We start from the raw sequence: 26082 nt of genomic DNA, 5'->3' as shown, positions 1-26082 counted from the left end.
TATTATTTAGCTAGAATAAGCAAAACTGCGTAATATTGGTGCAGGGATAGGGACATCGACTAATGGGAAAGAATAGAGAATAGAGAACCCAGAAGTAGCCCCACACAAGTATGGCCAACTGATTTTTGACAAAAGGTACAAAAGAACTTATACTTCAAATGGAAGAAAGAGTCTTTTCAGCAAATAGAGCTGGAAGCAACTGGATATCCGTAGGTAAAAAAAAAAGAACTTCAACCTACACCTCAGGTTAAGTTTGATGCGCTCTGCTTCAGCAGCCCAGGTTCAGTTCCTGGGCATGGACCTACACCACTCGTCAGCCATGCTGTGGTGGCAACCCACATATAAAACAGAGGAAGACTGGCCACAGATGTTAGCTCAGGGCAAATCTTCCTCAAGCAAAAAGAGGAAGATTGGTGACAGATGTTAGCTCAGGGCAAATCTCCTCAAAAAGAAACCAAAAAAACTTTTGCTCTATGAAGGACCCTGCTAAGAGAATTAAAAGACAACCTATAGGGCCAGCCCAGTGGCGCAAGCGGTTAAGCGTGTGTGCTTGCTCCGCTGCGGCAGCCTGGGGTTCGCTGGTTCGGATCCCAGGTGAGCACTGACGCACCGCTTGTCAAGCCATGTTGTGGCGGCATCCCATATAAAGTGGAGAAAGATGGGCACAGATGTTAGCCCAGGGCCAGTCTTCCTCAGCAAAAAGAGGAGGATTGGCAGATGTTAGCTCAGGGCTGTCCTTCCTCACACACACACACACAAAAAAAGACAACCTATAGACTGGGAAAAATATTTGCAAACTTGCAATATAAATAAATAAATTTTATTTGCAAATTAAATAAAGGCCTAGTTTCTCGGGGCCTACTTTATCTGCTGTAAAACAGGGAGACTTATACTGACCTTAAGAAAATCTTTTTCTCAAAATTACATGATACAAAAGAAATGAAAGGGCCTTATTAACTAGACACTCAGCAGGAACTCACTTAAAGGCTCAGGTCTGGGATCTCCTCTCCTTCTTCTGCAGGAATCCAAGGAAGGGGGATCAGCAGAGTATGTTTTCTGCATGGTAGGAAGGGGCTTCCCAAGATCTGAATAAGCAGGAGATTCCCAGTTTCATCAAAATGGCAGATCAGGCAAGTGTAGAAATCCTCTCACTACATACTCTGAGAGGTGTGTGATGAAATAAAAACAAAAGTATCATTATTTGCAAATTATATTTTTAAATCTGTATTACTGTTTACAAATAAAACTATTTAATAATAGGACTTAATAGTATTTAATAATACATTTTTGATATATTTGTCAAATATGAGTCCTACTGACAAAGGACTCACATCTATAACATATAAAGAACTCTAAAAACTCAACGGTAAAAAAACAGACAAAAACAATCCAATGAGAAAATGAGCAAAAGACAGAGACATTTCATCAAAAAGGATATATAGATGGCAAATAAACACATGAAAAGATGTTCAACAACATTACCCATTAGGGAAATGCAAATTAAAATCACAATAAGATATCACTACACATTTAACAAAATGGCTATAATAAAAAAAAGTGATAATACCAAATGCTGGTGAGGACGCAGAAGAACTGGGTCACTCATATTCGTCAGGGTTCTCCAGACAAACAGAACTAACAGGATATGGATGTGTGTTGTGTATGTACATGTTGGGGGGTGGGGGAGAGATTGAGACTGAGATTGATTTTAAGGAACTGGCTCACACAATTATGGCGGCTGGCAAGTCTGAAATCTATAGGGTGGGCTGGCAGGATGGAGATTCAGATAAGATTTGATGTTTCAGTCTAGAGTCTGAAATCCACAGGGCAGGTCAGCAGGTGTGGAATTCAGGCAGAGTTTCTATGTTGCAATCTTGAAGAACTGTTTCTTCTTTGGGAAACCCCAGTTTTTGCTCTTAAGGCCTTCAACTGATTGGATGAGGCCCACCCACATTATGGAAGGTAATCTGCTTTACTTAAAGTCTACTAATTTAAATGTTAATCACATCTAAAAAATATCCTCAGAGCAACATGTAGACAGGTATTTGACCAAACAACTGGGCACCATAGCCTAGTCATGGTGACACATAAAATTAACCATTACACTCATACTTGCTGGTAAGAATTTAAAATGGTACAGCCACTACAGAAAATAGTTTGGCAATTTCCTCTAAAACTAAAAATGAATTTGCCATATGACACAGCAATTCTACTCTTGGGCATTTATCCCAGAGAAATGAAAACCTACATTCAAGAAAAATTCTGTAAATGAACGTTCATAGCAGCTTTAGTCGTAATAGCTCAAACCGGGGAAAAAGCTAAATGTTCTTCAATGGGTGAATGGTTAAATGAAATGTACATCCACACCATAGAATACTACTCAGAAATATAAAGGAAAAAACTATCGACATACACAACAACTTGGATGGTCCTCAAAAGGCATTATGCTGAGTAGAAAAAGCCAATCTCAAAGGTCACATATTCTATGATTCCATTTATATAACATTCTTGAAATGAGAGAGAGAACAAATTAATGGTTGCCAGAAATCAGGTGGGAGGGGAATGGGTGTGACTATACAGGGGTAGCACAAGGGAGATCTTTGTGGTTATGGAATAGCTCTGTATTGTGGAGGTCATTCTGTATGCGGAGGTCACTGGTAATCTTGACGAGAACAAACAGTGGCGGCCTGATATAACTAACTTACCTATCTTACTAAAACATGAGTTCCACCAAGGGAGCAATCTTTGTATGTTTTCTGGAATAGTCTAGCAATTAACACAGTATTTGGTGAATGAATGAAGTTTCTGAATGGATCAACTCAATATACAATCGAGTCTGTTACACCAGCCCCATTTTGTTGGGTTCCCTACTGCCTACCAGTCAGATCCAAATCCTAAACTAGTCCCTATCTACCCCAACTGGTTTATCCCCCACCATGCCTCTCTTCTAAGCTGTTGGCAATTCCCCTAAATCGCCCTATTCCCTCTGCTTGGATCCTTATCCCTTATTTTTCTGCTCAGTGAATTACTCCTCATCATTGAAGATCCAGCTCAAGTGCTCCCTCCTCTGAGGGGCTTCCCTGACTTCCAGGCAGTCAGCCCTCCCTTTCCTGTAGCACCTGGTACAAGCCTCCAGCATATATTTTAGCATACATTATATTGTCCCTAATGAATGTCTCCCCATCCAGACTGAATGTTCTTCCCAAAGAAAGGAAAGGCTATGTCCTAGCACTGAACACAGTGCCTCATTCTCAAGTGTACTTAATGAATCCTAAAGCCTATTTCATCTAAAAGGTAGCTCTCAGTCCTTCATCTGAGATACAAACAAATAACAAAACTTCTGATGAGTTTCACCTCTTCTTTTTAATTTTGATCTTCTGGCTCAGGATTGGTGGAGCCGGTGGGAGGAAGGCACTGGCCCTTAACTAAAGCATAAGGGGTGTTACTCTCTCACCTTATCTGACAATTCAGTCAGCTGAAGTAAAAGGCTCAAGAAAAAGATGGTGAGGCATAGGGCCAACTAGTAGGGGGCATGACTTCCAGGCTAACAGTGCATTCCCAACTCTAGAAGAAATAAACAAGCCACACCATAGTTGCCTTGTTCAGGTGCATTTCTAACAAGGTGGCATGTGAGGAAATGCGGGGAGGGGCATGTGTCCCTTCATCCTGAATGCTGGATAGCCTGCCTGCCAGCCCAGAACATGGGCAGAGGGACACGAGTCCATCCCACCATAAGCAGAAATGATTAGTCCTCACAAATGCACGGGGTTGGGAAACAGATGGCAAGTATAATCAAACATACTGGGTTCAGTCTGGGGTTTTGATGGCATTTTAAAGCACACTGTCTAAAACCCTCTACTGATGGAGCTTGGGTCTCTCTGCATGAGGGGGCCCCTCTAGGTTAAGTGACTCTGGAAGAGGGTGAGAGAGGAAGTGGCTGACCAGCTGGCACTAAAAAAAGACCTGGGGCTATGGTCCCATATAAAGAGCCAGTAAAGAGCTGGCTAAAACAGTCAGGCCTGTCTCACCTCTTCCAAACCCTCCTCTGCCTCCCACCCATGTCCAGCAAGGTAGAATGGGAGGAGAGAGGGAGACAGGAGGGTGGAGTCCACAGAAACCACTGAACACCTAATTGTACCAACAGCATGTCACTTGCAGATGTTTCTTACCAGCCCAGACTCCTCTTTCCTTGAGAAGTCAAGGAATTCAGGCTGCATTCAACCCACCTCCCTAGTCGCACCTTCCACTTTGCTCCTCTATGTCTTACTTGTTCAAGAAACACCTTTTATGTGCACTTTCATCCCTGGGCCCTTGAACAGCCTCTCCCCAGCCTGGAATGCCGCTTCCCACCGTGTGTGTCTGTCAAAATCCTATTCGTCCCGCAAAGTACCAATTAGACACCATCCTCTCCATGAAACCAACACAAATCTTCTGAACTGGAAATAACTACCATTCCTTTGGTGTTCCCTGAGGCCTCTAGTGATACCTGTGCAGTTACAGAATTTACCACACTCTGCCTTGTCTCAAAATTAATTGATGGGTATCTATCACCCCCACCAATCTTTAAATGCCAAAGATAGGGCTGACTCCCACTCACAGCAGGGTGCCTCATGCACCTAGCAAGGCACCATGCGCAGTCAATAATATGTTGACTGAAGAAGCGTCTCGAACATAATACCAGGGGCCCTCTAAGGTAATTCAGCAAACACTTTCAAGTACTTGAAACATGCCAAGAAATGTGCTAGATAATAGATGCTTCACATGCTTCAGGAGCTCAACATCTAGAGGGGAAGAAAAACACTCAAACACATCTACACTCTGTTCAGTTTGGTAAGGGGAGTGGGAGCCAAGTGTTAAGGCAATGCTTCTCAAACTTTCACATGCACAGGATATAAGAATCCCCAGACTCTAGTTCAGCAGGTCTAAGGTGGGGCCTGAGAGGCTGCATTTCTAACAGGCTCTCAGGCAATGCTGATGCTATTGGTACAATGACAATACTCTGAGTAATGAGGGGTAAAGGTACAATGGAAGAGGGAGAGATTAACTGCACCTGGAGGGAAATGAGAAGACTGTCTTCAGAGAGATGGGATTTCACACAACACCACCCCACTGTGATAGGCCGGGCAAAAGAAAGATGGCATGGGTCTCTGCCTAACAGAAACATACAGGCTGGCAAGGAGACAGGTGTGCAAACTTGTGACCACAAGACAATAGTGAACACACAAATGCAAAATGCTTTAGGAGAACAGAGGAAGGAGTGTTTGGCCATTTCTCTCTCCTTAAGAAAAGAAAATACAAAAAGAGCCTTGAAGCCTGGGTAGGACTCTGCTGGCAGATGCGAGCGGGTCCTCCAAGCCAAAGGAATACTAGAACATAGGCTGAGAAGTTGGAGAATGTAGGTTATGAAAAGACAGCCAGCAGGAGGAGACCGTGGGTAACTAGGGGAGAAGGGCAGAGAGGGGCCACAAGAACACAGCTGGTGGTCCTAGAAAAGTCAACCAGGAGTCGCTGTCAGCACCAACAGGACATCCTTAAGCTTCTCCCTCTTAAGTCTCACAGACGGCAGTGACAGATTTCTGTGAGCAGCTTAGAATAATCAGAGATTCAGGTAAATCAGCAGTCCTTCCCTTAATCCTACCGAAAACCAGTCACCACCTGCTGCTTCTGCATTCTTGCTACCCTGTGGCTACGCCCAGATGTCTTGCTGACTTAAAATGACAGCCTATGGACACAGGAAAAAAAAGACAAGCTTTACCCAACATGGGTGGGAGCACCTTTTAAAAGTACCAAGAGCTGAGCAGCTCTGCTCTATCCCCTGTTCCCCTGACAAGATTCTAACCTCTGATTTTCTGTGTGCAGAAGAACAGAAGTTTCTTCAAGAACAAGCCAGAATTGGTCTCTCTTGCCCTGGCCATTAGCATTCTCTCTCCCGAACAGGAGAAGAAGGGGAAAGTGCAAGCGAAATCCTGTGCTCTCTTCATGAACTATGGAAAATGCATCCCATCTTTCTTAGGTACAACCCTTATACCTTGCCCTAATTCTTCATTTGTTCATTCATTCATTCATAAATAAATACATATATACTGTCTAGTTTCATTCATTCATTCCCTCACTCACTTATCAAGTATTTACTGAGCCACACTGTACCTTGCAAGGAACTGTGTTGGGCCTGAGGAGCTAGCTCTCCGACCTCATGTCCTTCCACTTTTCTCCTTGGTTACTCTACTCTTATTATCCCAGCTTCTTGCTGTTTCCAAAAAATACACCAAGTATGCTGCTGCCTCAGGACTCTGTGCTTATTCCCTCTGCCTAGAATACTCTTCCCTCAAGTATCCTCATGGATCACTCCCTCACTTCATTCAGATCTCTACTCAGAGAGGCTGGCTCTGGTCCCTCTAACAAAGAAGCATTCTCAGTCCCCTTATCCTGCTTTATCTTCCTTCATAGCACTTATAACCAATGGATATTTTATAGCTATTTATTTGTTTATTGCCTGCCACCCCACCTCCCACTAGAATGTAAGCTCACACTCACAGAGGCTTTGCCTACTCTGCCCACTGCTGTGTCCCCAGCACCTAGAACAGTGCTTGGCACATGAAAGGCGCTGACTTATCTGCTAAGCACACTGCTGAATGAGAATGAAGCGAGAAGCCACTTAGAGCAGGAGAACAACGACATGATCAGAGCTGAACCTGAAGAAAAACAATCCGTTAGCTGCACAAGGATCATTCCCTAAAGGGTCCGTAAGGATTCTCTCAGCATGCTACTACAGTTAATCAAATCTTGGGTTAGGTAAAAGGTGAAAAGGATCTGAATTAGGACTGTGGTTGATGGAGCACCTATTATGGAGACACCTCAGTAAATAATTCAGTCATAGGCCCTGCTCTCATGGAGTTACAATACTGCAAATAATTATGTAATTATTATTGGGATAAATGCCACAAAATACACATAAAAGAGAGAGGGCAAGCCAAAGCCAATTCCAGAGTTTCAATCCTAGATGACTAGATTTCAATCCTAGTTTCAATGACTAGATGGATGGTGTGCCATCCTAACATAAATGGAACAAAAGGAGAGATGGTTTAGAAGAGAAAGAGGCTTCATTTTAGACATAATGAGTATGAGGATCAACAGGACAAATGGAAATAGAGGTCTAGTATCTAGGAGTAAAATAAAGGGTAGAAATACAGATTTGAAAGCCATTTGTAATTTGTAGACTATGCCAACAAACCTTTACTTGGAAGACATGTTACCACAGTGTGTTTTGCTGGTCCTCAGGACAGCTCTGTGAAAGTTACATGACATTTAGATCTTACAAATCAACACAGAAAAAATAAGCTTACAACATGCGTGCATCACTTAAATATGTATCTCTTAGAAGTCAATTCCTTTTAAGTGACCATTTGAAATGCAGCTACAGGGCTGAGCTAACAAAATTTGGCTCTTAGCCGAGGCAGCATACTATAAAAGCTTAAGAACAGGAAAGATTACTCCTTAGTATCAAATGTTTCTGATCAGTGGGTTTGGATACAAAGACAAATTCTGTTTTTAGTGTCTTCAGAGTCACAAAGCATTGTAAGCAATCTCACTTGCCCACCTGATAACAAGTCTACTTGAGCTTATCATCTCCCTTTTTTTAAATCGGGGTAAAATATAAACAACATAAAATTTGCCATTTTAACCATTTTTGGGTGTACAGTTCAGTGGCATTAAGTACAGTCACATTGTTGTACAATCATCAACACTATCCACCTTTGGAACTTTTTCATCTTCCCAAACTGAAACTTTGTACCCATTAAACACCAACTCCCCATTCTCCTCTCCCCCCCAATCCCTGAGCAATCACCATTCTACTTTCTTTCTGTATGAATTTGACTACTGTAGTTACCTCAGTTAAGTAGAATCATTTGATATTTGTCCTTTTGTGACTGGCTTATTTCACTTAGTATAATGTCTTTAAGGTTCATCCATGTTGTAGTATGTATTAGAACTTCCTTCCTTTTTAAGGCTGAATAATATTCCATTGTATGTATGGAATATTATTCCATTGTATGTACGGAACAAAATGTACCACATTTTGTTTATCCATTCAAGTGCTGATGCACCCTTGGGCTGCTTCCATCTTTTGGCTATTGTGAATAATGCTGCTATGAACATGGTTGTACAAATATCTGTTCTTGAGCTGATTTTTTGAAAAGCATTTTTGTGTTCTGATCAGTCATGCAGCACAGCCTGCCCAGAAATATTGGGCCATATTTGAATTACTGATCTTCTACTTTGCCTGCAAAAAGCCCAAACTCTGGCCCTTACCTTCACGGCCCTGAACACAGCCGGTCAGGTCCACTGGAACACAGGAGCCATCACGGTCTCCTCTGGCCTGCCATTCTGCAAGCAGTTAAGCATCCTCAGCTTCAACTGAGACAGAAAGGGAGCACGGTGTCTTTAATTAATGCTTTGGAAATAGTCTGCTTCAAGCTCCAGCAGAGCTACAAGACTTTAAAGATGAGATGCAAAATTTAACAGTGACTTCTCCTATGTCAGTTATTCAGTCACCAGCCAGGACAGTCCCATGATCACCTGCAGTGAGCTAGAAAAAGAATGTCCCTCACTTCTGGTTTGGCAGTACTCTTTAACAAGAGATGCTTCCAATTGTAGATACTGTGTTGAAACTATAGAAGTACACACTGGGGCAATAAAGCAAGTGCAAGCTATTCCGAAAGTCTTAAACTTTACAAAGGCCATATCATTGTACAACAGGAGTCAACCAACCACAGCCAATGGGTTTGGTTCATACCTATTTTTGTAAATAAAGTTTCACTGGAACACAACCATACCCATTTGTTTAAGTATTGTATACAGCTGCTTTGGTGCTACAACATCAGAATAGAGTAGCTGCAACTGAAACTGTATGACCCACAAATCCTAAAATATTTACTATCTGGCACTTTACAGAAAATGCTTGCCAACTCCTGATTCACACGTCTTGGTTCATTCTCTCTACTCCCCAACTGGGAACAAGTGGTGATGTGATCAGCTGTTTGGGTGGAAAAGGCGTTCCTAAACTAACTGTGGGGAAGCTGGCTGGTTCCATACTGAAGAGGCAATGGGAGTGCCAACACTCAACAAATCAAAAGTAGGAAGGTAGATGCCAGGCCTGTAATTTAGGAGGGGCTAGGAACACACCTTTAGAAAAACAATGTGGTCTCATATTCCATCAAGCAGCCTACAAGCTGAACCAGGTATGGCCAAGGGACAAACAATGGAGTCTCATGTACAAAATAATAAAGGAACAGCCTGCAGTAAGAAGTATCCCCAAACATGGGCTTCTTAATTTCACCCAGCCGGTGGCCATGCTCCAGAAGCCTCATGGTGAACCCCATGAATGGTGCTTGGCTGGCAACTGATTCTCCAAGATATCTCCAACTCTCTTTCCCCACCCACATGTCAGGCAGCATCAAGCTCTTTCACTCATCTTATGACCAAATTTAACAGCACTACCCATAACATAATTTGAAGAAGAAAGAGAGCAAAACTGACTTTTTGATGAGTATGAATTCATATCACAAGTGCACATGTGCTTTCAAGGAGCACATTCTTCCTCTCAGTTCTAATTGCTGATTAAAAAGAGGCAAGGCTGAATATGAACACAACTATCTGAAAAAAAGTCAGTAGAAACCCCTGGGAATGAATAATACTCATAAGCACAAGTTTTCCAATACGGTGTCATTTCAAAATCAGAAGAGTCAGGAATTCATATGTCCAGAAGACTAGCAGAAAAAGCCTGCATCTTTCTTCTCTCCTGAAATAGAACAGCGGTGTTACATCTGGACGTACACATCACTGTCCTCCATACTCAAAGAAGATACTGCAGATGGGGTTTGTTCCCTGCTCTGCTTCATACCATCAGCAGGGCAGGTGAGTAATCTGACAAAAGGATGTAAAAGCATTGCTTCCATCAATAAACAGCTGTGTTGGATCTCAGATAATACAGCTTTCTGCCTTGGGCAATCCTTTAACTCTAAGCTTCAGGGTTTTTTTCATCTGTAAAATGAATGGCTTTGATAGAGGACTTCAATGGCTCTTTTTATATGATTATTCTAGCTCTATAATTATACCTGTGTAACTTACCACACATAACATAAAAATGGCATGCATCAACAAGTCCTTACTTCACTTCCTGATATCCTTCTCCACCTACTCTTTCATCACAAAATCAGTGTGACAACAAATGAGGCATGATTCCAGATTCAAATTTGCGGCTCTTGAAGCCAGTTCCAGTGAAAATTGTGTACCTGGATTTAGTGGGTCAAAAGGAAATATTCTAATACTGTGTCTTTCACCCACAGAAAAGACACTTCCTTCTGGAGGCTAAATTTTCTGACCTGGGTTTAAAACCTCAGCAGGGGCCTTGGGAAAATGCTGAGAAGACTGATGCCAGATCTTTGAGGAACCATTTATTAGTGGTTACAAAAGAAAGTGTGTGAGTGTGTGTGTGTGTGTGTGTGTGTGTGTACAGGAGGCTTCTCTCTCTTCTAAGCTTAAGGGTCAAGGAATAGTATGCAGGTTTGGAGACCCCATTCTGCACTCACAAATAAAGAAAAAGAAAGGAGTATGTGAGGTGAGGGTAAAATAGAAATATATGAATCTGGTGAGTCTAGATCTCATGAATAAGAAGTTGTGGGGAACACTCATTGAATCTGGGGAGTCTGCCCAACTTGCTGGACCCAGATAAACCTGACAGACACAGCCTGAGCACTGGGCTCCTGGTAGCCTAGAGGAAAAGAGATCAAACAGATGGTTGGGAAGAGGGGCTGAGAGCCTCTGTGGATGCAATCTCTACTCAGACCAACCCTTATGCTATAGGTTGTCAAGATGCTGGGCACTACTATCCTTCTAACTTTTAAGATAAAATGATTTGTCAAGGAGGATCCTCGGCTTTTTCTGATAGGAGAATAATAGCTGGATTCATAACTCAAGATCCAAAGATAGGGGGCCAGCTCAGTGGCATAGTGGTTAAGTTCCTGTGCTCTGCTCTGGCAGCCCAGGGTTCACTAGTTCAGACCCTGGGCCTGGACCTACACCAATCATCAAGTAGTGATGGTGTGGCGGTGTCCCACGTACAAAATAGAGGAAGACTAGCACAGATGTAAGCTCAGGAACAATCTTCCTCAAGCAAAAAGAGGAGGATTGGCAACAGATGTTAGCTCAGGGCCAACCTTCCTCACCAAAAAAAATAAATAAATAAAAAAGATCCAAAGATGGGCTTAAGGGGAATTGCTCTCAAGACTGAATGCAAAATTTTGCACATATGTAAGTAGGTGCATTTTTCTGGGGGGAAGATTCATCGCTTTCAGTTTTTCAGAGTTTCAAGTCACCACAGATACAGAATGTGATTAAAAAAAATCCAATATATTACCGTTTTCTGTTATGCCTCTACTTAACTATCCAACAGGAACCCAAAGAATTTAAATTTCAAATATTTCCAAAAAGAAAGTTAAGCAAGGTTCAAGAGTTGGCAGTGAATTTTGAGAATGTGGCATGCCTGCTAAAGCTGACTTTCATACTCTCCCTAAAACTCGCGAAGGTAGAAAAGATGACATGTTGTTAAGGATGAATACAAATGACCTAAGGTAGATTAATTCACATAGTAGCAGCTGAAATCAGTTCAGTCACTGTCAGTGACAGTAGGAGCAACAGGAGCGCATGAAAGAACATTTGAGAGCCAGCCTTGATGGCATAGCGGTTAAAGTTCCACGCTCTCCGCCTCAGCGGTCCGGGTTCATTTCCTGGTCACGGAACCACACCACTGGTCTGTCAGTTGCCATGCTGTGGCGGCAGCTCACATAGAAGAACTAGAAGGACTTACAACTAGCATATACAACCATGCACTGGGGCTTTGGGGAGGGGAAAAGAAAAAGAGAGAACACTTGACCTGGACTACGGAGACCAGGAGTCTAGCCTCTCGTCCTAGTTCTGCCTAACTCAATCTGTGACCTTGGACAAGTCCCTTCTCCTTCTGGGCTTGGGTTCTCATCTGTAAAACTGCAAGCTACTGAGAGAGAGCAGTGGTCTGCAAACTCTTTTAAGGCAATGAACATTATGTTTAGATAAAATCATCCAGAATTCATCAGAAGCTAAAGCAAATTCAAAATGGCAGGTTGAACATATGTGTTTATCTCCACTCCCTCTGGAAACCCCATTAAGTTATTATTCATAAATATCTACTACTTATTGAGCATTTACTACATAACTGTTTTAAGTGTATTAACTAATGGCATCCTTAACACTCCTACTAGGTAGGAGATGATCCCCATTTTATAGATGAAGGAACTGAATCACCAGTATTTAAGGAACTTGCTCAAGTTTTCACAGCTAATAAGTGGCAGAGCCAGAATTCAAACCCAGGCAGTCGGGCTATACTACCTCTCAGACTGACAATCAAGGAACAGCAAAGCTTCCAAGGAAAAAGAAGCTGAAAGAGAGAGCAGATTAGAAAGGGTACCCAATTTTGGAAGATGAAAAGCAGACAAATGAAAAGTCACTGACTTAGATGGAGAATACTGAGTGCTGCAGATGGCAAGCCACTGCAGAACCCCCTCCAAAACTCAACTGTTGGAGACACAGGTTTCCTCTGAAGACGTGCATAAGGAAGGTTGAAAACAGGCAGTACTGGTGCCCTTCCCCAGCAACTGCTCTGTCACCACCCCAGCAGAAGACTGGAGGTTTATTCTCTGGACAGGATGAACTAAAGACTCCAGACCTGGGTAACCAGGGCACCACTGAAGACAAGGAAGTGGCACCATTCAGGGGGATTAAGTCAAAGTCTGCATACAGAAGCAAGAGACTCCAGTCCCCTCCCACCATAAGGCTCCTAGAGTGATAACAGTCAGGCTTATTCCACCTAGGCAGAAGCCTGAAGGAAGATCCATGGACTCCGAACATATCCCATTGAAAAAGACAAGTCTATCATCCTGTGGCTCTAGGAATGTGGCCTCAGGCCAGGAGTAGCATCACTGGAGAACTTGTCAGAAATATAAATTCTCAGGCTCATGCCAGACCTACTGAACAAGAAATTCTGGGGTGAGGCCCAAGAACCAGTGTTTGAACAAGGCCACCAGGTGATTCTGATGCCCACTGAAGTTTGAGAACCACCGCCCTACAGGGAGGCCCACTAGTCAATAAACCCATCCTACACCAAAAAGCTTCCAATGAGATTTTCAGTGCCTATCTATTTGGAAGACAGTCTGGAATCACCAGAAGTTTCAGGAAAGACTCTATCCTGAAAGAGACAGACCAAAACAGATTTCATACAGCAGCTCTAATGAAGGGGAGTGAAATGAGGCAGAGCCCGGTTTGCTTGGCTTCTCTCTGGCCCCACCATCACACTGCTACCGAGGGGCTCCTCAGGCTCTACAGGAGAGTTAGAAAACCAAGGAAGCAGATGCTGTCTATGGTCCTGTCCAGCTCTAGCCTGTGGCTTTATACTGGTCCTTATGGCCCAGACCCTTGAAACTAATACAGCAATTTAGACTGACACTCTCGGTTGGAACTACCTCTGATAATTTACTTGTCCCTTTGAATGAACAAAAAACATTTTAATGGAAAAATCATCCAAGCATTTTTATGCTGAAGAGTTGCTATATTCCATATCCGCATTAAATGCAGAGGCAAAATGCACTGCTTTAATTTATGTAGAAGTATCTGTGACCATCCCACTCTATCATGTCCTTTTTGCTTCTCTGTGTCTTACAAGCTTTCCCTGGCTCACCCTACAGCCTAAATCTTAATCCAAAAACTCTCCCCTATTACTGCTTTTCACCAGTCTCTACTCACACCAAGTGTTACCGCCACAACCAGATGATTCTTCTGCTTACAAATCTCTAGTAGCCTCAACATCTTCTGTCACATAATCACCATGGACAAAAATCTCTCATTTGTATTTACTTCCTCTACCTCCTTTAGTCCAGCTCATTTTTCTCAAACCCCATGGTTTCCTTCTAAAGATCCTTTCCCCTCTCAGGCCACTTCACTCCTCTCTTGGAAAACTAATCTCCTGTGGGAGGGGTTTAAACTGTGGAAATACTTATGCCAGGCATTATGCAAAGAATACCATAAATTTTCACATTTAATCCTTACACTAATAGTGAGAATTAGGAATCATCCCCATTTTTACATTAGGAAAACTGATGCTTAGAGAGATTAATTAACTTGCCCAAGGTTACAACTAGGATTTTAATCCAAATCCTTCTATCTCCAAAGCCACACTCCTAACCATTCTACTCTACTGTCTCCAGGGGTCTGACTCAAATATGTGGAAGCAGAAGTTTCCTTAACCCTGTAGAAAATAAGAAGAGCAAAATGATCTCTGCATAGTTTTGTTTTTAAACAGGGTCTTCCACAGATGCTGAGAGCCTTCCAGTCAAAGCCCACCAGAGAACAAGGCTTGCAGCAGCATTTCCCCACCTGGAGGGCTCCACGTGGCTCAGCAGCTGGGCCAAGGAGCAGCACAGCACATGCCTCTCCAGTAGGCATGGATGCAAAGCACAGGAGGAAGGCTGGCTCTTGCGCCCAGAATGCCAGTGGGGAACAGGTGGTTAAGATCCCTCTCCCTACGCAGCCCATCAGTCCATTCTCTGAGACCTCTGTGGTAGTGGTGTGTCTTCCAGTGTGGGGCAGAGTAGCCGCCCACCTCAAAAGACTTCCAGATCTGATTTTAAAAGCTCTTAAGAGACAAATAGTAATCTAACAATCAAGGGCAAGCAAGGACTCCTAAAGAGAAGCCTGCGCCTCTACAACAGCACAGCTAACTTTGAGAGACAAAAAACTATGTCTACGGTGTCGCAGAAGGTGCTTCAGCGGTGCCCATCAGAAAGTTGAGACTGACACCGCCCCTTCCTCCATAGAGGGGCTGCAAGTCCATTTTCTCTTTCTGTGTGACAGAAAAGGGAGGCGGGCACCCCAATGTCTCGCACTCCGAGGGCCTCAACGGCGCACATCTCAGCCTTTCCTTCTAAGGGCTGAGAGGCTGTCCCTGTCCGTCTCCCCACTCAGCCCCAATCCCCCTCTCCCATTCGGCAGCTCTCTCTCCCGTACTCGGTCTCCCTCCAACCTCCTTTCCCCACCCCTCTGCCCGCTAGACCTCTCTTCCTCTATTCCCCCGTCCCTCTTTCCTCCTCACTAGGTCCCTTTTCCCTCGTCCCCGCGCCGCCCGGCCCTCGGTACCTTGAGCGTCACGTCGCACAGCTTGCCCTGCCGCCGGATCTCCTCCATGACGCCGTAGCCGCGACTCGGCAACTCGGACACGGAGAAGTGCACCAGATCCTCCAGCTCCTCCGCGCCGTCCTCCACCATCTTCCCCGGCCGCCGCGACTGCGCAGGCCTGGCCTGCCGGCCCGAAACTAAGCAGGGCGGGGCGCGGGGGCGCGCCGACTGCAGCTCGGACCGCAGGGCTGGAACCAGCTGGGCCTGCGCGGCCGCCGTAGTCACCGACGGCTCTGCGCCGGAAGCGCTGCTGCCCCGCTTCCTTGTTCATGTGCAGCCTTCCTACCGCTGCTTTCCCCGACCTGGCTTCGCGCCTGCAGCTGCCGCAGTCTTCCTAGATTAATCAGTCCCATCTCCCGTCTTCCCAATTCTGCCCTGATCTTACTCGTGTCTCAACAGAGGACTGCGGACTTCATTTCCGCCACCATCCGGATACTTCCGGAATCTCCGCAAGCGGCCCGTTGCCATGGCGACTGTGTACACAGCCGGGCAGCGGTGCGTGCCAGGTTTCGGTCGCTGCTGTCAGCCGTTGCGCTGCCGGAGGGCCGCTACTTCGGGAGCGGTGAGCAGGGGCCACGAGCAGCCGGGATGGAGAGAAGGGAGGCCGGAGAGGGGGTGTACACCTGAGGGGCGGTCAGCGGCTGGATTCCGAACACCGCTCCACAGGGGAGTTCCTTAGCTTGTTTCGATGATCTGTGAAACCTGAGCAGAGGAGGGCGTGGCATCGCCGGGGCCCTTTCAGCCTGGCTGCGGCATAGGGTCTTCGGATCTAACGTTCCGTGGCCCCACAACGGTCCTATTTCGCGCCTGAGGTTCAGAGGGCGCAAGGCAGAGGACCAGAGATCTTCTGGACTTTTGTGTACTAGTTGGTTTTCGAACTGGAGGGGTCTTCGGGATCGCCATTCCGAGCCCTTCGCTTTACAGACGAGGAAACCGCTCCAGAGAGAGACAGGAATGGTCCCAGGTTCCGCTGCCTCCCACACTCCGCACAGGGGTCCAGCATGTTGGGTGAAAAAGGAGATAAGGCCAGTTCTGCTTGGATCCGAGTCTTTTGTTTAGCTCAAGGCTGGGTGCGTTTGGCCTCTGTGTTTTGGGGTTTAGATGCTCCTGCCGCTTTGGTGGTTATGAGGGTTCTCCATGAGATCCCCTGGTCTGGGCAGGAGCGCTGGAAAGTAGGGACCCGCCTGGTGCCTATGGCCCAGGAGACGCTCCCTCTCCTTTTACCGAGCCTTAAGGGGTCCTTGGTGGCAATTCTATTCATTCTCACCCCTAAAACCATGGTGATATCGCGAGCCTCTCAGCAGGGAGGTCTCCTGGTGGCCACACTCAGAGGTTCACTTATTTATGCCAGAAATATCGAAGAGTGGTGCCCATGAGAAAGGGGCATTCCCTACAAGGTCCTGAGGGAGAAGGACCCCACTAAAAGGGAGGGCGTGGTGAGAGGCTGAACATGGCTTCTTGCAAGTGGTGCCTGGAAACCAAGTGTCCTCCTGGAAGGGCTGTGGGCTTAGGAGTTGGAGGTGGTGTGGGAGGGGAGTGACATCATATGCCCCTTGGAACTATCTCAGTAGTGACGGAAGATGGACCCACATATGGAGATTCAGCCACCCTCTGACTTCCAGCTGTGACCATCACCACCAACCACCATTTCTTGAGCATCTTGCTCTGTGCTAGGCACTGCTCTGGACGTTGAGGGGGGATTCAAAAGAGATAAAAGGCACAGTCCTATCCCTCAAGCAGCTTGTAATTTAATTTGGGAACTGAAGCCCACTCAAATGATGCGGCGTAAGAACGGTAACAAGCATTATTTCAGTAAGTGCAAGATGGCATGGGGTCTCCAAATGTGTGGGTCTTGAGGGGCTGCTAAGCAGCAGATTCACAGGAGGGATGTAGTTAATAGAGAAGGCTTGCTTCAGTTGGATATTACTTTTGGCATGCCTGGAGCCATGGGTGTGAGCACGGGGAGGGCCTTGGGAAGCACAAATAGGGTGACTGCATGTGCATGTTGGCAAATTGCAGGGCAGAGAAGGGGCTGGCTCTGAGGGGAGGGTGATGCTTGGAGCTGGCCTCCTGTGCTGTCAGTGAGTGGGGGCTGCCGGGAGGGAGGCCTGGGCACCTGCCCCCAGACCTGGCCTGCTTCTTTATGATCCTTTTCAAAGGGCACCTTGGGCAGCATCTTACCTTCCCTGGACAGGAGGATGGGCCCTCGAACTGGTCTGGGAAATGGTTCCTAGAGCTTTAGAGATTGAGGGTAAGTATTTGCTTGAGTCAAAACACACCTCCCTCCACTCACCTTCCCAATAGCCTAGAACAAAGTGAACTTGGAGATGAGATGTTCTCTTCAATTTCCTCAATTTGGGATTCGTGTTAGAGCTCTTTGTGGCTTTTTATTTCTAGAGCTCAATTTTGTAGAGAAAAATTTTAGAACTGAAATTGGACAAGCCATTATCCTTGCTTACTTGAATACCTTTCAGATTCATTTTCTAAAAGTTAAAAGGTCTGAATGATCCCATAGTGGCTTGGAAAAGACTTCCATGAAATAATTACTGGAGGAATGTAGGAAGTGGACACACACTCTCCAATAGGCAAATATGAAGGTAACATATTTGCTTATTTGATTTGACATCTGAAGTGCTTGTAACAGGGGTTAGAGTTTTACTCTGTCCACAGCATTGAAACTGTAAACTGAAAGAGGGGGGCCTGTCTCTTTTTAACTTGCTTCTATAGAGATACTTAATGCCACTTGATGATAGTTACTATAATTGTAAGAGGAAATCAAGTGGTCCCCACAAGTTGTGTCTAGAAATGTGGAGGGTCAATGATAATTTCAAAATCTGGAATCATTTTTATCGGGTAACACTCATTGAACTTCTCTTAGAGAATATGTGTCAAATTTTAATATTCTTTATTTAATGTGCATTTTTAAAAAGTGAAATAATTAACTGTAATTAAAAGAAGAAATCCCTGTCATGCATGACTTTTTCTTTACAGTAAAGGTCTTGAAAATTAGCTTTTTAAAAATATTAAATATCATATCAGTTTATTTCTTAGAGTGCTTTGCAGTAGCACAAGCAAGCTGTTTTTTCCTTAATAACTGTGTCGATATTGCTATTTCCCAATTTGAAGATGAAATTGAGTCAGCTCCCTATGGCCCGTGTTTCTCTAACTCATTGTAAATTCAGCAAACTCCTTTGCTGGTTGTCTTTTTCAAAAGTGTCCAGGAGTTTTCTTTAGCCTCAACTCCTCTCTCCTGCCCCATGAATGTACAGGTTATTTTAGGGGCAAATGCCTCGTTTCTTATTGAACTGGTCCGACCTTGACAGGGAGATCAAAAGAGAAGTGTATGATGCAGCACACATCCTGACCCTCAGACCTCGTCTCTATTCGAAGTCTGTTTTGTACATTGTGGAACATTAACTCTAAATGAGTTTTTAACATTCTTTCTTTATATTCATGGTTCTATAAAAGTGAAATTATTGAAATTTGAGAGTCCAGTGGACTACATGATCATAAACTACTTGATGATATTGTTCAGATTATTTAAAAAGAAAGAAAAAAATATTAGGTTGATCTTAGAAAAATTTATATGTAAAATTAGAGATGTTCTATCTTGGAACAATTTAAAATTGTATTATGTTAATTTACCCAATAGTTTTGAACAGTGAACTCGTTTAGCATATTTTCGTAGACCTTTGTCTTGTTTTCTAGTATTACTTAACTGGATTTAACACAGTTGATGATGATTACAGATAGATTTTTGCTTAGCCTTCTTTAGAGCTCTTGACATTTTCTCTCAATATGTAATCCTTTGTCATCCGCGTATGAGAGGCACCTGAAGAGCTGATGAAGTTTTAAGTTCCCCTTAAAGCAATAAAAATCAGTGCAATTATTACTTCTATGTAATAACTCTTTGCTTCTCCACTCTATGTCGATGCTAGAACCAAAATTTGCTATCTAATTAGTATTAAATATTTTTGCACAGACACTCTCAGGAGAGAGCCTAGTGTGATTTGACCAATGAGACTAGTATCCAATAAAATGTGAGATTTCTTAGTTATCATTTGGAGGATTGTACGATTCTTTTTTTTTTCTTTTGGTGAGGAAGATTGGCTCTGAGCTAACCTCTGTGCCCATCTTCCTCTATTTTGTATGTGGGATGCTATCACAGCATGGCTTGATGAGTGTTGTGTCAATCCGCACCCGGGATTCGAACCTGCGAACCCCAGGCCGCTAAAGTGGAGAGTGCAAACTTAACCACTACGCCACTGGGCCAGCCCTGTACAATTCAATTTTTAAAAATTTTTATAAAGTACTTTAGTTCAACAGGATCTTAGAGATCAATTAACTCTCCCTTCAATGCAACAGTCCCTTTTGTAGCATCTCTGCTAGTTGGCATTTTGACTTTGCTTGACTGTTTATGGTGTCTATGGTCCTTGCCTTGTGAAAGTCTTTTCCATTATAGGGCAACTCTACACAATAGGAAGGTCATTTGCTTAAATATGCCTCCCTATCACTTATATCTGTAAGCTTTCATCCTCTTCCATGAAGCCACATCAAATATTTAACGTTTTATTATACATGGTAATTATTTGTGATAGTATAAATGAAGGAAGACAAATATATGTGTGTCTACCTGAAAGAAGATGATGAGCATATAGTTAGGTTTTAGAACATGAAGTGGAAGTGAGGGACTCTCTGTGATTTTTCTCTTAATGGAGTGCCAGAGAAGAAAGAATATTTGATCATGGGCTAGATTAAATATATCTCTAGGGAATCTTTTTCTGATCTAAGTTAGTCTAATGGAGGTAGAGAATGAGGTGCTGCATCTAAAGTGAGGTATGTTAACAAAGAAAAGAAAATTAGTTTTAATACCTTTCATAGTAAGTATTTTAGAGGAAAATATAATGAATGGGGCAAAGCATAAGTGGACTCAGATACAGAACATTTCTAGAAACCACATCTAAGATTAGGCCACTAAAGGGAGCATTCTTTTTGCTTTATATTTCAGTCTCATAGGAGTCATTGGTAGAAAATGGTGAGGCAGCCTGTAAAGTAGGAAATACACGTACTTGTTGAGCGGTGTCCTCTGGGCAGAGCACTGAAATGCTAAGGGGTAAAAGGAACACTGGCTCTCAGTGGGACAGGAAAACATGGACTATACATCACTCTTTTCTGATCTTCTTAATGAATGACACCTCCCCTCTAATTGTCATTTGATGATGACTACTGAAAATGTTGCTGTTTTCTTATTTTTAGCTAAAATGGGTACTAGGAAAAAAGTTCGTGCATTTGTCCGTGTCAAACCCACCGATGACTTTGCTCATGAAATGATCAGATTCGGAGATGACAACAAAGTAAGTGCAATGTGTTTGCCTTCACCTGCTGGGCCTCTCTCTGTCCCACCTCACTGCAGGGTGACCTTGTTTCCAAACAGCCTTTTAAGGGCCAAGACAGAATTGGTAAGAGTTCAGATAGATTCTAGAGTCCATCAAGTCCAAACCACTCCCCGACAATGCTGTTGATGAGGAACTCATAAAACTGCCTTTTTTTCTTTTTTTTTTCTTTGGTGAGGAAGATTGGCTCTGAGCTAACATCTGTGCCAATCTTCCTCTATTTTGTATGTGGGACGCTGCCAAATCATGGCTTGATGAGCGGTGTGTAGGTCCACTCCCGGGATTTGAACCTGTGAACCCTGGGCTGCCAAAGCGGAGTGTGTGAACTTAACCACTTAACCACAGGCTGGCCCCTGAAACTGCCTTTTTAATTCTTTTTGGTTAATAAATTTACCTTTATCCTTGTATCTGACACAAAAACTTACATTTGTCCCCACTCATAAAACTTTCTGGTGATCAGATCTGCCATTACGTAATCTCCCAGGGGGTACAGTAAGAATGTCTTAAGTTGATTACTGTTAAACTTACCAAAGCAGTGGGAGAAACTCTTATCGAGAGAACTGGAAAGATTTATCCATCCCTATGTCCTCATCACTGTCCTGAGAACCTTTCTGAGGCCTGTAATGGGCTTAGTACAGCTTGAGCGTGTTAGATGTTTTCATTCAGCAAACATTTGTGGATCTATGGGCAGCACTGAGACATTTTTTAAGGGAAGTATTCAAGGACAAACAGCTCAAGTTTCCAAAGTCATAGCAGTCAGAAAAACACTCATGTGCAGCTCTGTGAAGTGCATCCTGCGGGACATGGTTTCAGTGAGCACAGAAGCACAGAGCATTTAATATGTGAATGAACCAAGCCCATTCTCTCTTAGTTTTTCTGCATGTGGCCGTGTCTTGACTCCTGGATTAAGACAGCCAGTGTAAGATCCCAATGAGAGTCTGTTTCCATCAGAAGTCCTCATTGCAAAGATTGGAATCTACCATTGACCTAACCCAATATGTTCCTAAATCAGCTGCTGCCACAGTGGCTTGCTATGTGGAGAGATCTAAAAATCTAAAAATTATTTTAGAAATCTTTGCATCTAAAAATCTGCTAATTATAAGTAAGTAGGCACCCTCGATTTACTCTAATACCAGTGAGTAACTGAGAAGTCCAGAGCCTTTTCTGTGGCAGTCATTTCATCATTACTCACATTGGCCCGCAGTGTGTGTGTAGGTGCTCACCACAATGCTGAGGAAGGCCTCACTGCCAATAACCAGAGAGGTGGGGCTCAGCCCAGGCCTCTGTCACCAAGCCCACTGTTCTCTCTGCCTAATTCAAGGCCTCCCTGTGCTTACTGAATGTATCTAAAGTTTGTATAATAAGAGCATGATAAATGTGCTTGACCCCATATCATAGGTGGGGGGACCAAGACAGACAGCACCCTGCAAACTAGGGCAAGAGGTACTGAAACTAGTAAGTGCTCCAGTCTCCTGACCCTTCTACCTTAAAGGTCATGTGGTTTCCCTGCAGGAGCTTCCTTCCATCCCAAAGAAATCATCTGGAATATCCGCCCCTGTGTGGGAGTCCCTGTTCTTCCTAAAGTTCACTTCCTCTGTTTCTTCCAGGTCAGGCCTCAGCTATCAGGGATTTTGTGTGTGTGTGTGTGAGGAAGATCAGCCCTGAGCTAACATCCATGCCAATCCTTCCTCTTTTTGCTGAGGAAGACTGGCCCTGGGCTAACATCTGTGCCCATCTTCCTGCACTTTGTATGGGACACTACCACAGCATGGCCTGACAAGCGGTGCCTCGCTGGGCGCCCGGGATCCGAACCCAGGCCGCCAGCAGCAGAGTGCACGCACTTAACTGCTACGCCACGGGGCCGGCCCTATCAGTGATTTTTTTATATCAGTTTCCTAACAAATAACTCTCTCTCTCTCCCTCTCTTTCTCTCTCCCTCCCTCCCTCTCTCTCTCATTTCCTAGAGCATTGATATTCACTTAAAAAAAGATACTCGGAGGGGAGTTGTCAATAACCAGCAGACAGATTGGTCATTCAAACTGGATGGAGTTCTCCATAATGCCTCCCAGGACTTGGTTTATGAGACAGTCGCGAAGGATGTGATTTCTCAGGCCCTCGATGGCTATAATGGTAATTTAGTTCATTAACTGTTGTTTTGTGTAAGAACCTATGGAACCTCTCCTGGAGGAAGAGGTGCAAGTATTTTATGGTGAATAGAATAAAATATAACCTCACTTACTAATTTTTTTTTTTGTGAGGAAGATTGGCCCTGAGCTAACATCTGCCAGTCCTCCTCTTTTTTGCTGAGGAAGACTAGCCCTGGGCTAACATCCATGCCCATCTTCCTCCACTTTATATAGGACGCCGCCACAGCATGGCTTGACAAGCGGTGTGTTGGTGCACGCCCGGGATCTGAACTGGTGAACCCCGGGCCGCTGCAGTGGAGTGTGCACACTTAACCACTTGCACCACCGGGCCGGCCCCCTCACTTACTAATTTTTGTTCACTTGTTTGTCTGCCTCCATGTTCTTATGGTAGAAGACTTATTTGCTTGGTGACATTGTGGGCGTGGCTTGATCCAATGTCCTGGGATCCTACCTTCATAAGGAAGACTAAATGACCCTGGCTCTCTATAGGTCATGGGGATTCAACTGTTATCCTGTTTCAAATCTCTCAAATATTTGTGAAGATAATATCTTTATGATGAATTTGATGGAGTCCAAACATTTTTCTCTTGGCTACCTGCTAGGAGCTATTTCCATTCATTCTACCAGCACAATCTACTGTTCATATTCTAGTATAGGATTATTGACATGTATATCTAAAAACTTGAGTAGAGTTTGATTTTCTTAACAAATTAAAAGCAGCTTTATTGGGAAATTTTTACAAACTTGTTCAGTCTAAGATTGTTTTAAATTCTTAAAAAGATTTTAAAATCCTTAGAAAGAGTATATCACAGTTTGTAGACTTTGCCAGTCTAGTGGCTGCTGACTAGAATGTTCCCTGTTTGCAAGTTTTAAGTCTTCTGTTTAAAAGTCTGTTAAGTGTAGATGCCCAGACATTGCAGTGTATCCTGTCTATGATCCATAGGTGTGGTCCACATTGACCCTGAGGGAATGTAGACCTGAGGAGGTAGAGACAGAGGAACCAAGGTGTAGGGAATTTAAGAGTCTTGAGCCCTGGGTGCTGTGGAACCACAAATGGGCGCTAAGTCTCAGTTAAAATGACTCCTTCCTGCACATTTGTTTTGGGTTAATAGATACTGTTTCTGACTCCAGCTCTGATGCTGAATTAGAGCCCCTTGTGTAAAACCTACCAATACCAGGAACTAGAGCATCTGTGTGGCAAAGGCCAACATTGATTTCCGTGGCCCAGCGTTGCAAGGACAGGTCTGCTGTGTAAATGCCCAGAAGCAGCCTTTGGGATGGGGTCTGGCTCTGGCTGCCCAAACCAGGAGGAAGAGCAGATGGAAACCAAAGCCCAGGGTGACTGTGGTTTGTGTCCCAAAGCCTGGTGGTGATGGTAGACCTAAAGGATGTGGGAGGTGTAAGTGAAAGTCTTCCCAAGGGCAGTGAGACCAGATCAGGACCTGGTCATGATGGTCTATTTCTGGAAGTGGCATGAGACCAACTAGCAGCCCTGTTTGGGCCTGTGGGAACTTGTAGTCTACAAAGAATTCTCACCATTAACAGGAAATGCCCTTCCCACTCCCGTCTCTTCCTGGGGATTTTCTTGCCTCCTGCCTGGCCAGCCCCCGAGGGAGGCCTGCCCCTGAGACCCTGGCAGTGCATGGCCTTGCTAAAGAAGGACTGGAGTTCAATGCTCTTATTTCCCTTCTCATCGTTCTAGGAAAATTCCCACTTCCTCTGTTCCCTGGGATTCCCTGCTCTCCTCAGAGGCCCTAGGGTCAGATCTTCTCTTGGTAGAGGGAGCAGTAGAGCACTACATGGACCACAGATTCAGAGCAGATGTCTGTGTTTTGACCCTTTATGTCCCTGTTTCGTTGCCTGCCCACCCTCAATGGCAGGAATTCCTGATGTCCTTGGCTGCTCCTGATGATCACCTTCACACCAGGGTCCTGGGTGGCACCAGGCATGCTGGGAGAAGGGAGAGCTATCCTTGGAGCTATTTTCCTGGATGTCACCAAGACGTGTTTTGAAATGTTTGCAGGCACCATCATGTGTTATGGGCAGACGGGAGCTGGCAAGACATACACCATGACGGGGGCAACTGAGAATTACAAGCACCGAGGGATCCTCCCTCGTGCCCTACAGCAGGTAGAGTGGGCCCCGCGGGTGGGATGCCACACAGGTGCCCTCTCTACCATAGATGCTGCTGACTCCAGGCCAGCTATGGAAGACAGTGGGATCCAGGCCTTGAAGGAGTTGCATCCTGTAGGGGAGACAGGATGTACACGGTAGGGTGTATGTGTGTGTCAGAGGCCTCAGGAAACTGGGAGTTCGGGTTTCAGACTCTGACCCACGCCCATGCTGAGACTGTTTCCTCATTTGTGAAAGAGGGAGTCTGACATGCTGACTGACTTCTTGCTGCTCTGATGGTCTGCAATCCTGTAATTGAGGATTTGGAGGTCCTAATCATGTTCCTTCCTGCTTTTAATGAGAAGAATATGGACCCTTGCAGAACTTCCAGGACTGAGTCAGCCCTGGGGATCTGGGAAGTGTGACTGAAGACAGGACAGAAGGGCCTTCCTATGGGGTCCACTCGCCTGCGTTCTTTGAGGACCCTCTGTTGGGAGGTAGGAGGCAGAGGGGTTTTCTTCAAAAGCATCTTGAGGTTTTATAGCCCTGTCCTGAAGAAGTGTAGATGTCCTTCTAGTTCACAACCATTCATGCTTTAATTTTTGAAGCAATACCCTTAAAATCCCACTGTCAAAGATTCAGTATCTTAGCATCTTAGATTTTAGTAGTGTAGCTCAGCCCTGCCCAATAGAAATATAACATAAGTCACATATGCAATTTTGAGTTTTCCAGTAGCCACAATTTAGAAAGTAAAACAGGTGAAATTAATTTTAATAATATATTTTATTTAACTCAATATATCCAAAATATCATTTCTACATGTAATCAGTATGAAAATTATTGAGATATTTTACATTCTTTTTACCATACTAAGTCTTTGATATCCAGTGTGTATTTTACACTTACAGCACATTTCAATTTAGACACTAAATATTCATCAGAAATGCTTGATCTGTATTTAGATTTCATAAAATTTACAGTTGAAAAAGTAGATTTTTTTTTGTGGGGAGGAAGATCAGCTCTGAGCTAACATCCAATGCCAATCTTCCTCTTTTTTTGCTGAGGAAGATTGGCCCTGGGCTGACATCCATGCCCATCTTCTTCTACTTTATATGGGACTCTGACACAGCATGGCTCGACAAGTGGTGTGTCGGTGTGCGCCTGGGATT

At 44.3% G+C, this 26082-nt stretch overlaps 2 protein-coding genes across 12 annotated transcripts in view; one reads left to right on the top strand and one right to left on the bottom strand.

The window, feature by feature from the left end:
* KLHL18 (kelch like family member 18) overlaps positions 1 to 15528 on the bottom strand; it is a 51174-nt gene extending 35646 nt beyond the window's left edge. For 2 of the 5 annotated variants that reach the window (XM_058557157.1, XM_058557165.1), the window contains exon 1: positions 15223 to 15528. In XM_058557157.1, coding sequence (XP_058413140.1) covers positions 15223 to 15351 — 129 coding nt within the window. In that variant the 5' untranslated portion in view covers positions 15352 to 15528. Of the gene's footprint in view, positions 1 to 980; positions 1161 to 8310; positions 8416 to 15222 lie in introns of all 5 variants that reach the window. The other 3 variants (XM_058557185.1, XM_058557175.1, XM_058557195.1) reach the window with 3 other exon arrangements.
* Positions 15529 to 15571: 43 nt separating this feature from the next.
* KIF9 (kinesin family member 9) overlaps positions 15572 to 26082 on the top strand; it is a 53732-nt gene continuing 43221 nt past the window's right edge. For 3 of the 7 annotated variants that reach the window (XM_058557103.1, XM_058557125.1, XM_058557137.1), the window contains exons 1-4: positions 15913 to 17512; positions 20518 to 20615; positions 22619 to 22784; positions 24825 to 24931. In XM_058557103.1, coding sequence (XP_058413086.1) covers positions 17485 to 17512; positions 20518 to 20615; positions 22619 to 22784; positions 24825 to 24931 — 399 coding nt within the window. In that variant the 5' untranslated portion in view covers positions 15913 to 17484. Of the gene's footprint in view, positions 15824 to 15912; positions 17513 to 20517; positions 20616 to 22618; positions 22785 to 24824; positions 24932 to 26082 lie in introns of those variants that run through there. The other 4 variants (XM_058557092.1, XM_058557082.1, XM_058557114.1 and 1 more) reach the window with 4 other exon arrangements.

Source organism: Diceros bicornis, chromosome 2 (assembly GCF_020826845.1).
Source record: "Diceros bicornis minor isolate mBicDic1 chromosome 2, mDicBic1.mat.cur, whole genome shotgun sequence".
NCBI lineage: Eukaryota > Metazoa > Chordata > Mammalia > Perissodactyla > Rhinocerotidae > Diceros > Diceros bicornis.
The sequence above is the reverse complement of the archived record's forward strand: the minus strand, read 5'-3'. Positions and strand labels throughout refer to the sequence as shown.